Source organism: Geospiza fortis, unplaced genomic scaffold (assembly GCF_000277835.1).
Source record: "Geospiza fortis unplaced genomic scaffold, GeoFor_1.0 scaffold97, whole genome shotgun sequence".
Classification (NCBI taxonomy): Eukaryota; Metazoa; Chordata; class Aves; order Passeriformes; family Thraupidae; genus Geospiza; species Geospiza fortis.
Window position 1 is genome coordinate 1,325,923 of NW_005054343.1, and position 15,175 is coordinate 1,341,097.

A 15,175-nucleotide genomic window follows, 5' to 3' on the forward strand; every position below is an offset into this window, starting at 1 on the left:
ACTCTTTCCTTCTTGCATCTAGCACTGGACAGGGAAGCACAGGAAGAAAGAAGCAACTTTGCTTTCCAGGCCTTAAGGCTGTTCTACCTTTCCTCAGTACACGTATCATGCTGAAAATTGGGTACAAAGCTCTTAAAGGAAATCTAATATTCTTGGAAAAGAAAGAAATTAAAAACAATAGATCCTGCAGAGTTTTTTCTTAACTACAGAATCACTTTTCTACATCTAACACATTCATTTAAGTGAGGCAGTAGTAGACAGTCACCTGATCTTCCCATCACAATTTCAAATAATCTGCATCCACAGTAGCTAAAACGAACTAGTAAACACATCAAGAACTTCAACAGCTTAAGCAGTAAGAGGCACAAAGTAAACAGGCTGAAGGTAAACCATAAAGCTGGTTTGAGACAAACTTTAGGGTGACTGCTTAATAGAACACCTGGAATCACTTCCAGTAAGGCTCTTCATCTTAGATCTCTGGTTCATTTTATACTTTCTTCTCCAGTTTGTTGTGATAGTCAGCATAATAAATTTCAAGCCTCTGACCTATGATGACTACACCTTCCCTCTGTGGGCAAACCGCATTGGCTGGGGCATAGCATTGTCCTCCATGGTCCTCGTGCCTGCCTACATCATCTATAAATTCATGAATGTGCGTGGGACCTTTAAAGAAGTAAGTGGAACACTAATCAAATGTCATGAAATGCTGCTGTGAAATGAAATGGCTGGGTCTAAGTTGGCAGTTTATTTCTCTCCCAAAATTTATTACTTATGAGTGACCTTTTGAATCCATCTGTCAGGTGGATCAGTGGTTTCAGGTAGGATTACTGCATTCTGTTTGAGTCTCTAGACAAATTAGCTTTCCAGACAGCACCATAATAATTGTGAAAAAAAAAATTTATGCATGTAATTCATCCAATTGATGAGATTAGATTTTTGTTTATTAATAAAGAATGTACAAATTATGCTATCTTCATATTCAGCTATGAGGTGTGGTCTTCAAACTGCTCTGTACCTTTCTTTATCAGTTAAAAATGGCACACGATTGAGGTTCACTAGCCATATCATTTTTACCATCATATTAACTTTACTTTCATTGTCTATATACCCTCCCTATTATCTGTAGTCTTAAAACCTCTAACAGCACTCAGAAGGCTCCTCACCATTATACAGCACCGATTTTTTTCCCATCACATCATCATTTTATAACCTTTTCTAGACCCACTGACTTACACCTAGTTCTGCTGCTCTCCCTTCCTACAGCTACCCTTACACAATGGTGTAGCAAGATTTTGATGCTCTTAGGCAAATCACTGAACCAACACCACACACAGAATTAAGCAGAAAATAAGAACTCAACCTTTATGTAGATGGGTCACATCCCCCTCACACTGACCCAGCCAACCCAAAAGAACAAAGGTCTTGTTTCTGAAACGTCACAGTCATCACACATCATGTTCACCTCACAAAGGTGCCCCAAAGCTGGAACTCCTCAGCTGCCCTGTTTTCATCAGCTCTAACACCTCAATGTTGTGCACAATTTCTAGATCTCATTTCCAGCAATTCTATAAGCCCTTTGTTTTGTTCCATCCTGGGGAGGGCTACAAACACATTTTTCTAGGAGAATTTCAGTCTCAAAGAATAATTTATACTAGCTCATCAGGCTTTTGCCCTCTTGCTCAAGTTTACTGACAGGGGATGCAGAAGCCTTTGGCCAAAATCACATTCTCTCATTCATGTGTACTGTTAGCAAGTTCTGGTTTGTCTGTCAGTGCTCCTGCAAGGAGCAGCTCCCCAGCTTCCCCAGGAGCGTTATAGCAAAAGGATAACACACGGCATCCAAGTCACTAGCTCCAATATGATGCCCCAAATTGAGGCTCTTGAAGGGATGGGGAAAGGTATGAACCTAATTTAATTGGAACTCCTTAAGTTGGTTGAAAGTTCCTAATAAACCCAAATCTATGTGTGATCTCAAAGGGCACAGCACAGGGTGGACAAGGGAGATGAGCTGGGAAATCCCAGGCCCTCCTTCCTCTCCCACTCTGGGACTGGCCAACCTCTTACAGCACTAACAGAACAGCACGAATTTAGGTGATCTAAGGCCTGTGATACCAACTTGTTCCTGATATTCTTTTCTATATGCACTCACTAAATATTTGGACTTAGTATTTGCATAAACTTTCTGCTGTTGCTTCTTATATTAAAGGCTAACACCCAAGGGTTTATAATAGGCTTATTCTCTCAGTGACTGAGCAAAGGCACATGATGCAGTGATATTAAAGATTTAAGTTACCATTTTAAATAAAGTTCATGCTACTTCCCCACTATAGATTGGGGATTACATACATAATCCCACTTCATATGGCTGACTTTTTCCTCTTCTTCCTGTCTGCTTTAGAGACTAGCTTACTGCATCACACCTGAAAATGAGCACCAACTCGTGGCCCAAGGAAATGTCAGGCAGTTTAAGGTTAGTACACCTTTCACAGACTTATTCTCCTGATTCCAACCCTTTCCTGTCTTTAGCAATAACTACAACTTTGCACCAATCTCCCCATGCTGGATGCCTTAGCAGGTCTGTAGCTCTTTATTTCTGCCAGCATGACAAGACACAGGAGGCTCAGTACCACATGCATCAAGCCTTTTGGAAAGCTTTTGGGACCTTCCTTGTTTGCCTCAGGAGAGCTCTCAATCTTACAGATCACCTCAATCTGGTATTTTAGGTTGTGTTTGAATACAGTGAGATTTTAACCAATAAACAAAGGTATTTCCAAACTATCACATGCATTTGAAGAGGTCATAGCCTGTCACTCAGTTACTGCACAGCAAGCTGAAATCATCTTTCTGAAACTGCAATTATGTCCCACAAAACATAGTAAACAGCAAAAAATATCCAGTGTTCAGAGCTTACCTATAATGTCATAAAACGATGCACCAGGTTGCATGGAATTGGCTTTCCCCACAGGACTAGAGTTGATTGAAAACACTGCTGGAGACTTCATAAGCCATGAAAAATATGCTATAGGTTTCCAAATACTGCTTTCCTTTTAGCAAATAAAATGAGCTTATTGAAATAAACTCCTTTATGTAGAAGATTAAAAGGATGCAAATGTGAAGCCTGTTACACTCATCAGCATTCATGCTGGACCACTTTCTGTCTTCAAAGTTGAAAGCAACTAGAATTATGCACACCTCCACAAAACGTGACCCAGATTTTATAGTGGTGGTTTGTATGTTGATACTGAAAAAATAAGTCTGGCTTTTGCTTATTCTGAAAGATGTTGTTTGAAGTAAATTTTGACTTTTAAAGGAAATAATCTGCATAGATTTATGGGATGCAGAATGAAAGCACAAATAGGCTTCCTGTTTCATGACCACAATTTATTTGATGTGGCCAAGAATATAAAATAGCACAACACCTCTTCCTGCCTTCTCTTTCTTCTGTTTCTGCCCTCAGTTGTCAAATGATTTACTGTTCCTGCTGTTACTCAATGTTTCCAGGGGCAGATGTTCCTGTGTGAAAGGGCTATAAACAGCCACTCCACAGTGCTGGTCTTCTGAACACAAATCTATGACCAAAAGGTAGCAAATTTCACATAAATTAGTAAAGGCTGCCCTCAGAAGTAAACTACCAAAGTTACCTCAAACTATGCTAAATGTGAGAGTATTTTAATTTGCTGCCATCTTCAATGAACAGATAGGAATGGCTTTGTTAATGCTAAAGCAGATTTAGTGATTTACTCACAATGTTTAGGGTTGTAAACAAAACACTGCCTACTGTAACCAAACAAATACAAATATTTTCTTCTCATATATGTCTGGCAGTTCTGAACTTTAAAACTTAATCGAGATCTGACTAAGCAGCCTTTACATTCAGCACATTTCTCACTGCAAACTGGACTGCATAGAAACTTAGTTACAGAGTGGAAATCTATCCATTATTTTGAAACTTCTTTGTAACTCCAGATTTGTCAAAAAATGTATCTGTCAGCATCATCATTTGAATCAACGATGTAATTTAACAACCACTTCTGTTTCCTTACAGCTCCAGCACTGGCTAACAATATGACAACCAACAGATCAAGGAAAAAGCCCACGTTCAGCTAAACTGAGAATACAGAAAAGTCAAGTTCAAAGCTCCCTCACTTATGCTTGGACCAGGCTGGCCCAGAGCTTATCTACTGACTCTGTGAGGGAAGACATCTGCTCTCTGTTGTCAATGCCTCCCTTCTATTACTTGGCTTCAAATGATCTTTAAAGACTCCATTTAAGTTTTCTTGCATCCTTTGGTGCCATGAGATCCCTACATGACCAAAACTTGTGAGTTTTGCTATAGGCAGAAGTGGAGGAGGGGGGAGCAGAGGAAAAGAACAATCAGCATAAGTTAAGTGCTTTTTTATTGTGAAGAAGTGAATTAAACTTTTCTGACAGTAATAACTTCTTCAGATAATCATGCCACAACCTATTTTAAACCAACAACACCTGAGCACTCTTAGATCTAAGGAAAGATTACACCTCAGTTATGACAAAAAGAGCAATTTGAACTATGTCCTCATGTCATTAGCTTCCTTGCCATACTGTCCTTTGGGTTGTGAGTTTGCATCCTTCTGAAAGTGCTTCATTTTCAGAGGTTTATTATTACTTCCTTCTCTTGGTGAAGAACACTGCTGTACATGTCCTTGCCATTTTCTGACCAGTTTAATTGCACTGAAACTGAAGAGGAGCAGGAAGAGAATTCCTGTTACAGTTACTAGTGCAGAACACAGCTTAACATCACAGTGTACTTCATGAAAGAGATATTCCCTTATATCAACAATTGGAATGGCTTTATCATATGATCCACACTCTGCAGACTTTTCCAGCTAAGCATGAAAGTTGCACCCAAATAGACAGACTTTCATCTTTTTGTTGTATTTTGTTCCAAATAAACAATGTAAAATACAAAAAAAGGGACAATTTTAAAATTATATAATTACCAAATGGCACAAAAAACCAATCTGGCTTTATTCCCCTGGTGCAAACATTTTATAATTTAACCAGGAATCACCTACCAAAATGTAGTAAGATTTTTGTTAACTACTTTAAAAGTATGTTTAGCTCTCTAAACCTATTCCAGCTCTGTTCTCTAATAGAATTATGCAAAGTAGAAGATACAGAACAAACTCTGCATTTGGGTGCTGTTCTTATTCAGTGGTCACTTGTCACTGTAGTACCTTTCAAGTGATCACTACATTCAGTAGCTTTGAGTTAGTTCTTGTGATTATTTATCTCTAGGTCTACAGTCATTTGCAGAGGCAGTAGCTTCTCTGCTGGATCCAACCCAGAGTTACCTCTGGACATTACCTCTGATGTTTTTTTTGTCTCTATACATTCAGTTGAGCTTGTCTTTTAAATGTATGTAGTGCTTCCTCTTTTCTAAAAAAAGACCTTTTAAATAGATGGACCTTTTTTATTTATAAAACAATTTTTGTTGAGTTGTTTTCTTTTTTAAAATAGCCAAGTTCTAAAGTGCCAAGTGCATTTGGGCTTTTTCCATTTAACATTGATTTCTGTTCAAAATAATGAAAGGGAAATTTCTCTCCTTATTCATTCTCTTCCTCCAACATATTCAATACTTCAGAACAAATCAAGTGTTGTCCTTCTCTTGAAGAGTCTCTGTGACAAACAGTTTTATTTAAATAGGGTTTTAAACCCAAAGAATACTTTCTTCTAATTATAAAGGAAGTCTTATTTTCTGGCCCAGCTGATGGCCAATAGCTGCTTAAACCCTGTTATTAAATATATTTCAATAATAAAGGAATTCCAAATGTTGCAGTTCTAACGCTATAATTACACAAGAGGCTAAATAGTGAAAATATGTTGAAGGCTTCAAAAAAGTAATCCCACCAACTTCTCAGTTAATCTCATTTTTATTGTTTGCCAAACTTGATGGCAATCCATTGTTTTAAAGCCTATTTTTCAACAATACAGCTGCTTCAGTCACTGTCTTGGCATGGCTCAAAAGCTTCTCAGCATAGATGTAATTATCAAGTTTAGAAACTTCTAGGGGCTGTTTAACGTGGAGCTTTAATAGGTTGTCACTTTACACATTGTTTGGTTGGTTCATGATTGGAAATGCTAAAAACCTCCACCCAATGTTCAGTTGTGACACAGTCCATCGGCACCATCCCATGCAGGGAAAGTTACATTTCCTCACCACTCTGCTCTGACATAGGAGCAAAGCTACCATACAAGGGAATAAATCAGCTTTAGCCAGTGTGTTTGGGTTTGATTATGTTTTTAGTACTGACTACCTACTGCATTATTTTTATTTCTGTTACTGTATAACTTCTTGGGTTTAATGTAGTATTTATAGCTCAGGACTACATTGCACTATTGCCACCTTTTTCTGAGGTTTTCTAGGTAAAGAACTTGCAATCTATACAGAAGTCAAAAGTCTTACCAAAGGAGGTAGGGATCTTACTACCAGAATTAACCTGAATGAAAAAGACAATACACAGTGCATGACTGCATAGGTAGACTTTAAATTGAAGATGTTGCCCAAAGAAAGTCTCCCCCCAAATAACGACTTCTGTCCTAGAGACAAATGTCTTCAATTCTCCACAGAATAAGATGAACTACCTCATGCCTCTTGGATGATGAATGATGCCATTAGACACAAACTAGCCTCTATACAAATGACAAATACTTCTGCAAAGACCAGGTTACATTCATTTCCTCCACCCAGTGATATGGCACAGACAGTCCAATAAGAAGCCATAGCATGGGCACCCACCTCCACTTACCCACCTGCTTTGGGCCCCCAGGTACATTTTCAATATGGAAAATATCAAATGCCACAAAGATACTCATCTCCCTTCAGTTAAAACATTTGTAGTTAAAAAACAAGACCAAAGCCTCCAGTCATGTCTTTATCATCCATATCACTTAACTGCAAGTCTTCCCCTACCTCTGTTGACTTTTCAGCCCACAGCTCGCCCTTTCCCTCAGCTGCACCTGTTTCAAGAGCAGACCCTTTCTGGGGAATGCCATTCTCCCAGATGTCCCCATGGAATTTTGTGTATATTCTGTCTGAATAGGCAGCCTAATTTTTAAAGAAAATTTTCGGTACAAGTTGCAGAATCATCTGCTTGCTAATTATGTTGGCTGTTTGGGTAACAAGCCTGTGGGAATAATTTAGTGGAGCAGTCAAAGAGCTCATTTGATGGTTCTAGAAAATATTTCCTCAAAAGCCTTTTCTTAATCTGATAAAGGAAGCAGCTGTCATATATCAGTATCTCTCTTCTGACCTTTCTTTTGACCAGTGAAAAAGACCTGCCTGTGATCCATAATGTTTCTTCAATCCACAGAAAGTTAGTTGGCACCAAGGAAAGAGACCCTCCATTCTCTCTTTGTACCCTTCGCTGCCATCATTCAGCCAGATATTCTTCACATCCTTGGAACTATTCTAAAGCTACATTACTAAAACTGCACAGATTTAAATTTCTGGAAGAAACAGTGGGCCTTTCAAGGCAATAGTTCAAAAAGCAGTAGTGCTATTTATTACTGGACCCCTGTTTGACCAATATCTTTTTTTATCAGTCCTTGTGTTCAGTCATGACCTGAAACATACACCCTGGCAACACTTGAAAGACATTTTACCATACTGAGGCATTCTGCAGGATATCCAGGATCAAACACAGTATTTTAAATTCAGAATGTAGGAGAATTACTTGGCTGTTATTACTGTGTATGTTCCCTAACTGCACGTGCAATGTGTGTTGTATGTACTTTTCCCAGAGGAAATTTCCTGTACTTGGTCATTTCTTCTCAGCAAAATACCATTTCAGTGTTATTATTTAAAAGGGGCAAGCCCAAACACTTTGTATATGCATTTACTTCTCATGCTATTGTTTTGACATGAATTAAATTTATTTGTACTGTTAGGTTGTTAGAGGCCACATCAAAGTTATTTTGCTGTTAATGTCTCTTTTGCAGTTCTTTCAATTCATACAGCATTAATTAGCAGATACTTGCTTTTATGGGAGTAGATAGCTTTCATTCATATCCTGGACTGCTTCACTAAATTTCATGAGGAATTGGCAAATGTTTAAGAACAAAATTAAAACTGTAGTTCAACAATTTCAAAAGAGGTGAGACTTAAGAATATTTTATTTGCAGTGCCATGTTGAAACATTTTAAAATGAGCCTGAAGGACCCAGACATTAGAAAGCTATTACAGTTCAACAAATAACAATACATGGCCCTGCCTGTAGAAATTGTGTGAACTCTGAGCCTCTCCGAGCAGTAAACTAGGACCTTTTTTGTTCTAACACACTTTATTTTCTCAATACTAGGAATATTTGTGGTCCACAGATCACCTCGTGTAAGAACACAATCTTCTTAATGTGAAGGCAAACATGATGTTTCACATTAGACCCCTGAACTACTTGGGAGACTTTCTCAGCTACTTTCCTCGGACCCATATCCACATCCCTGTTGGTGATTGTGAGCTTACCTAGCTAATCAGTGGAAAGTGATTAATTTGTACAGTGGTACTGGTCAAATTTAGACCAAGTTTAGGTGCATCTAAATTCATCAGAGACTACAGAGAGCTACATGGGCAATAAAAACATTCAATCAGTAAAAACATAACAGGGTAATACAGTCACTTTTAAGTACAGCATTTGATTGGTTTCCACCACCATTAAGAAGCAGAAAGTGCTTAGACAGACTGCAGTCACTATGTGGCTGAGGAGCAGAAGCAGCCAAGGAACTGAAGGCACCAGAAGAGTATAAAGGACACAGTTATGATTGTGCTCAGTGAAATTGAGCTCTTAGAAGGACATGGAGGTCTCTAGGTCTGAGTGACTGGGAAGAGCAGGGGATAAATGGAGAGGTTTAACCCTTGTGTACATTAACCATGACTGCATTAATTCCCATAAGAACAGGGGGCCTTTCCTGCCCAAGCACTCACAGCAAGGCTGAGCCACCTGTGTGCTTTGCTTTCCTTCTTTAAGGTGTTTCTTTAGCTGCTGTACTAAACATGAGTTGCCTAATTCCATTATAAGGAAACAGAATAAATTCAGTGAATTAAGAGAATTACTAAGCCTTAAGCTGGTTTTCTTTTGAAGGTGTCATGTTGTTTCTTGGTCACTGCCAAGAGGCATTAAGCTTGAAGGTGACCTGCATTTGTAATTTACCTTGCACTCTCTGTGAACCTTTCTGCAAAACTTAGCTCTCCTTTGCTATGGGCAATATATCAGTTACAAAGAGAGAACCTCCAAACAATACATTTTCAAAATAAATCCTAATAGGTCTAATGAAGATTTGCCTTACAAATAAAAGCTTTACAGTGAGCATTTACTTGGTTTACACCAGTGTTTTACTTAATTTTTAATGCCTTTTTATAGCAGTGACTAGAATTTAACTTAGATAAGGGTACCTCTGTATAGGAAATATTTTAATATTTTTACCAGTTTTTTTAATTTTCATAGAATATATGTATATTGTAAGGCGAGAAATTCAACTTTGATGTAACAAGGTTATCACACAAGACCTATCTCTTCATTATAAGATTTTGTAGTCAGCCAGTCTAGTTCAATAATATGTTGGCCTTTGATTATAAATGTAAAAATGTGATACAGGAGAATAGAACATTGCCTACAGCTAATGCACATTGTAGCACAATATTCTCCATTGCTGCCTTAATCTCATGGAATGAAGTCATGTGTTTTTAATTTATATTCTAAAAGAAAACCAAAAAATCCAGAGTATCTTTTGGCTGCAATTTTGTGTTGTTAGATGACTTAACATTGAACCAAATGTGTTAGTGTCCAGTAGATCTACTTCCAAAGCAAGAGAGCACTTTGTAGTTTTCAGGAATAAGTCTTCATAGGAGCTCAAAACTTGCCACTAGTAAAAAATACTCCCCAAAGTGCCCCAGTGACCAAAAGTGTCCAAACACAGCCACCATGTTTCCATGCCCGATTCCATTAATTGTGCAATCTGCAGGTGAATTTTGCCCTTTTTATTTTTTTTAAGTCTTTGGTTATCTGGGGGAAATGGCATTTCAAATTTTTTTCATTAATTTTTGGTTTTTTCAAAGGGAGACATCTACATGCCCATGTGTATAATTAGAAACAACTACATTTCTTATAAATATGGATATGGATGTGTGTGATGTGTGCTGGTTAACTATACTTTAAATGCTGATAAAGATGGTGAATGTAAAGTATTTGTCCTCATACCTCTGTCTTTCTGTGATCAGTGTAAATAAGAACTGTTTTAAGCTGTGCATTAATGTAACAGATTATCCCAATATTGTGTATAAAATTATTTAAATAAAATCTGACAAATATGCACATAAAGAGTATAAAGAAAAGGATTATGTACCAAGAATTTACTTCTGTCAATTAAAAGCTGAAATGAAAGTCTTGGTTTTTGTCAATACTATTTTAGCATTGCAGGGGCAGCTGGTCCTTGGCTTGGCTGACAGATGAAAGCAAAATCCCAAAAGCTGGAAATCTACACAGCTCAACCTTCAGGAGATTGTTCACATCCTTTCAGTGTCCAGGGGATGCAGTGGGCAGATTAATTTCTATGTTTTCCTTTCAGCAAAATAATTACAGTAATGCAACGAAGGTTTCACAACCACACTGTGAAAGGAAATAATCAAGACCTCCTAGGAACATGAATCAAGATGCATAGAACAGATAGCTTAATTCTCCAAAGCTACATTGTTCTCCTTTTTACAAGATATTCCTTCTGCCTTGTTAATTTTGCCAGAAGTAGTAGTAGCCATAAGCACATTATTCTTAATTTACAGATCAGCCAGGAAAAGATGACCCTGAACCAAACATAAATGAAGAATAGTTAATTATTTTATTTAACTTTTTTTTACTAGAACTAAAACCACTTTCTTCTATTTCGACATCAATTTCTTACATTTCCATACCAATAATGAAAAGCACTATTTCCAAAGGTACCTTTTGTTAGACTACCTCACTTGTCTCCATACAAATTTTAGACTTGGAACATACAGAACCTAATGACTTTCCATGGTGCTTTTTTCTTTAAGTAGAACTCAATATTATTAAGGTACAGCCTTCAACTGTTTATATTTCTCTCCTGCTTTCAAGTAAGAAATGCATGCTTTAAACTGTTTTGATACATCTGAAATACTGAATAACAAAATTATCACATGCCAGTTTTTAATAACATGAAACACTCAAACCCACAAATTAGTATTAAAACAATTAAAAGTTGAATAATTTCAAGATACTTCCAAACAAATTTCTGTGAAATGCTGAATCTATTCTTCCATTCAACAACAGCCTGTTTACAAAATTTTCATTTTACTACCACTCTTCGTTCTCCCATCAACTGCTTTAACCAAGCTTTAGTCAATTGGCAAGTCTTTAAGACTCATTAACTCAGCATTAACTGATTATTATGCAAGTAAAACTAGATAGAAATTACTTGAAATAACAAAATCATTTTGTCCTCCTGGAAGTATTATTGAAACCAAGTTTTCTACCTATTTTTGGATACTGATGTTATCTCTTCTGATAGTCCCTTCATTTACTCTAAAAGCAGGAATTTAGGTTGCAGCATACTTCAACACCCAAAGCAAAAGAGGCAGATGAGGTACTGGATGCTACCAGTAGATCCAACAACTGTGTCAGCATCTCTGATTCTTCAGAATCTCAGACTTGTACAAATAAACATGAAATTTCAGTTTGCTTTCTTACCTTAACTAATATTTATAACCTAAGATAATTTAAAATGCAGAAGCACAACAAAAACTATCTTTGAAAAGAAAACTGAAGGCTTGGAGAAGTCAGAAAACATCTGGTTCTTTTTTCATTATAAGACAAATCAACGATGCTGCCAAAAACCTGAAATATTACATTCTTGTACAAGCAAAGACAAAGAAGAGAAAAATTATATGATGTGTTTAAAAGTAGTAACTTAAAGTAACAAGAAGCTCTAAGAGTTCAACAAGAAACCAGTGTTAAAAACTAAGAGTGAACTGCTGGAATTGAAAGAGATCCAGCAATGTCTACTTGCATAATCCACCAATGTGTAATTCCAGCAATAAATCAAAAGCAATTCCTAGACAACAGAAAGGCCCACTGTAAAAACAGTGATAACATTAAAACTTCATGAAGATTAGCAAAGTATCTGGGACAGGCCAGAGCAATGGCATTATACAAGCCAGCTATTAGATCCTTTTACTCCTACAATTATTAAAACTCTTTAAACAGCTTCTCCCTTTCCTGTGGTTTGCAAAAAAAGAATTAAAATAAGTCAGTTTTCTTCCTAGATGTCTAAAAGTCTATGTGGAAACATTTGCACATTTTAATGAAAGCTGTTCCACATTGCATAAATCCACACTGGACCAACTGGAAGGTTCAACATCTACTGGCTTCTCCTTATACACACAAGCAGACTCAAAGCTCAGCCACCCATTAATTATTTTCTGCAGGGTCAGGTTACAATCAAATTGTGAAATTTACTGTCATTTCAAGCAAAAATGTGTGATCAAACCATAGATTTCTCTTCCAGCAAAGATTTAGTTCTCAACTTACACAGAGAGAAATCTACTTTAACCAAAATATGACGCTGCATACATTTTCAGAAGGCACCAGTGTCAGGGGTTTATCACTTTTAGTTACTGAGACTCAGGGGAAAAAGCCCATAATTTAAGATGCTTACATGCCACCAAAACATTTTAAAGTGAAAATCCATTTCTTAATTTCCTTTCTCTCTGCCAAAGCCAGAAAACAATCAAGCAGGGAATACTGCTGGTCGATATTGTTTTTCTAAATCCCTGATCACAAATTTCCAAAGACAGGCTTGGGAAACACTTGAAGTTCAATTTGTCTCAACTAATTGACACACAGTACGATTTCTGATAAATTCATGAGATTAATGTTCAGAACTGTGTGTTCAGTTCTATCAAAAAGAAGCATTTGCTTCCCACAAATATCAACGTGAATGTTATTGTGTCCAGATAAATTTCTGCAAGCAGCTCATTGCAACATTAACCAATGTGAGCATGACAGTTCACAAACAGAACAAAATTTTCAAGTGGTTTCACTCATTACCTTTTAACAAAACCTTCACAAACCACCAAAGAAAAAATAAAGCACATGTAGGTTAAAAAAAAGTTTTAAAAAAGTTGTTATTTCTGGCAGAGAAAAAGTTCAACCACCTTTCAAAGAAGAGATGCATGGTGCCTCATTCAGTGGAGCTCATGAAAGCAAATCTTTAAAGAAATTAGATATTTTGACAGAGACCATGACCAGAAATTCTCACAGTTGCAGCTATTCAGTTGCAAAATTGAAATTATCATAATCTATATTCCATATTTTTACCCATTTCTTGAAAAAATTCATAGACAGGAATCATTCTGCTGACTCAGAATGCCTCTGGTGGAAAGGGAGCCATGTTCAGGTGCAATTTCCTGTCCCTCACTTCCTGCCCATTTCTTCTTGTTCTCTTGCTTGGCCCCACTGAGCAGAGCCTGCTCCATGCTCTGACACCTCCTGCAGGTGACAAACATTGAGGAGGTCCCCCTCAGTCATCTCCTGAGACAACCAAGGCTAATTCCTCCCTCCCCAAGAAGGGAAGTTGATCCTAAATCTGCTTTAAGGTAAATATGGGTGATTTGCTTGCAACCAAATGCACATCTATCTAAACTATTTCCTGACTTCTTTCCAGAACACACATTAAATGAACCACAGACCAGAATTTTGAGCCTGAGGTGAAACAGACACTGACTGCCAGATAATAGATCTTGTCCGGGCTTTAGTTCCTAGAACTGATTTATATTTCTGCCACCTATTGTCCCCATTAGAACTCTGGTCCTGAGCTGAACAACATTCAGCCTTCCATGTTCTGAGTCACTGACAGCTTCCCTTAAGCTTCTGCTTTCAAACTTCAGATTTAACTAAGCCTGATTGTAAAGAGTATATAGAGTGAACTTTATGGCCAATTTTGAATTCTTCCATCATGTAGCTTTCACCATCAGTAATGACAAATCTGAAGGGGACAAGGCATTGTAGGGCTGTGTGGTGAACAGCAGAGATCACCAGGAGTTCCCAAAGCAAAGGAGAGCCCTCTAAAGGAGCTCTCAGCATTAATGCAGCAAGGCTATGGCACACATGGACTGGCATCAGCTCTGCCAGGTGACTCCAATGCTGGCCCCAAGCTGCACTGCACCACTTGCCAGCTTTCTGCCTTGCCTCACGTTTGCCACCTACACAGCCTGTGCATGGGTTTCCTGGTCCTCTGCTCAAAACAAGTCAGCTAAGGATTTGAAACCAGCTGCTGCTCATTTGGTGTAGGTCAAGTAATAGAGATTCAGGAGTTGCACAAGAAATAGGAAACCCACAATCCTTTTAAAAGAACAGAATGAAGCATTAAGTTTTCCATAGAACATTCTATACACTAAGAATACATAGATAAGTGTCTGTAGCTGAAGACTGAATTTTTAATGTTAGAAAGAGCTGATTTTATATTATTTATTTTGTAGATACTACATTTTGCTTCCTGTTTTGCTGGGCTTCAATGGCCCCACTTCTATTGGGATAGGAAATAAGGCTCAGAATTAACTGTGTAAGAACGTTGATTTCCCATTTTTCAAAAAGAACAAACTGGCTTTCAGTTTATGGTTGTCTCATCCAAAACAATGGCAAGAAAAGCTTGGGTGCTGGTTGAGTGCCAGTGCAACTACCTAGAAGCCCATATCAGCCTTCCTTGTGGTTTGAAATACTTAGGCAGCCTAGGAATTTCAAAATCTGTTTTTAAATTACTATTTTGCTCTTTTGCTATTTCTTAAGTATGTTGCATTTACCTACTGAACTGACCCTGAAACCCCGAACTATTTTGTTAACTTGGTTCTTAAAATCTGTTTTATTCAAAAATTAAACCTGAAATATTATTCTCCCTCCCAGGCATATAGAATATTCTTTGTTATTCAAGAACAAAATGACCTGTTTTCTACTCATCTGATTTTTGATGGTTTTGTCCTTGTAATATGCCAGTTCAGTAGTTCACATTTTCCATTGACTTTTCAATGCTTTCTGAAGCCACTATGACATTACCCTTTAAGTACATGGGGCTGCTGTCATCCAGAAAGAGGCAGCACAGAAAAGTCACTGTACACAAAGCTAAGATACAATTTAGC

At 37.5% G+C, this 15,175-nt stretch overlaps 1 protein-coding gene across 1 annotated transcript in view; it reads left to right on the forward strand.

The window, feature by feature from the left end:
• The window catches only part of SLC6A2 (solute carrier family 6 member 2), a 55,727-nt gene extending 50,266 nt beyond the window's left edge, over positions 1-5,461 (forward strand). The window contains exons 12-14 of the mRNA XM_005422793.2: positions 506-673; positions 2,399-2,470; positions 4,046-5,461. Of these exons, the coding sequence (XP_005422850.1) occupies positions 506-673; positions 2,399-2,470; positions 4,046-4,069 (264 nt within the window). The 3' untranslated portion in view covers positions 4,070-5,461. The remainder of the gene's footprint in view (positions 1-505; positions 674-2,398; positions 2,471-4,045) is intronic.
• Positions 5,462-15,175: the final 9,714 nt, after the last annotated feature.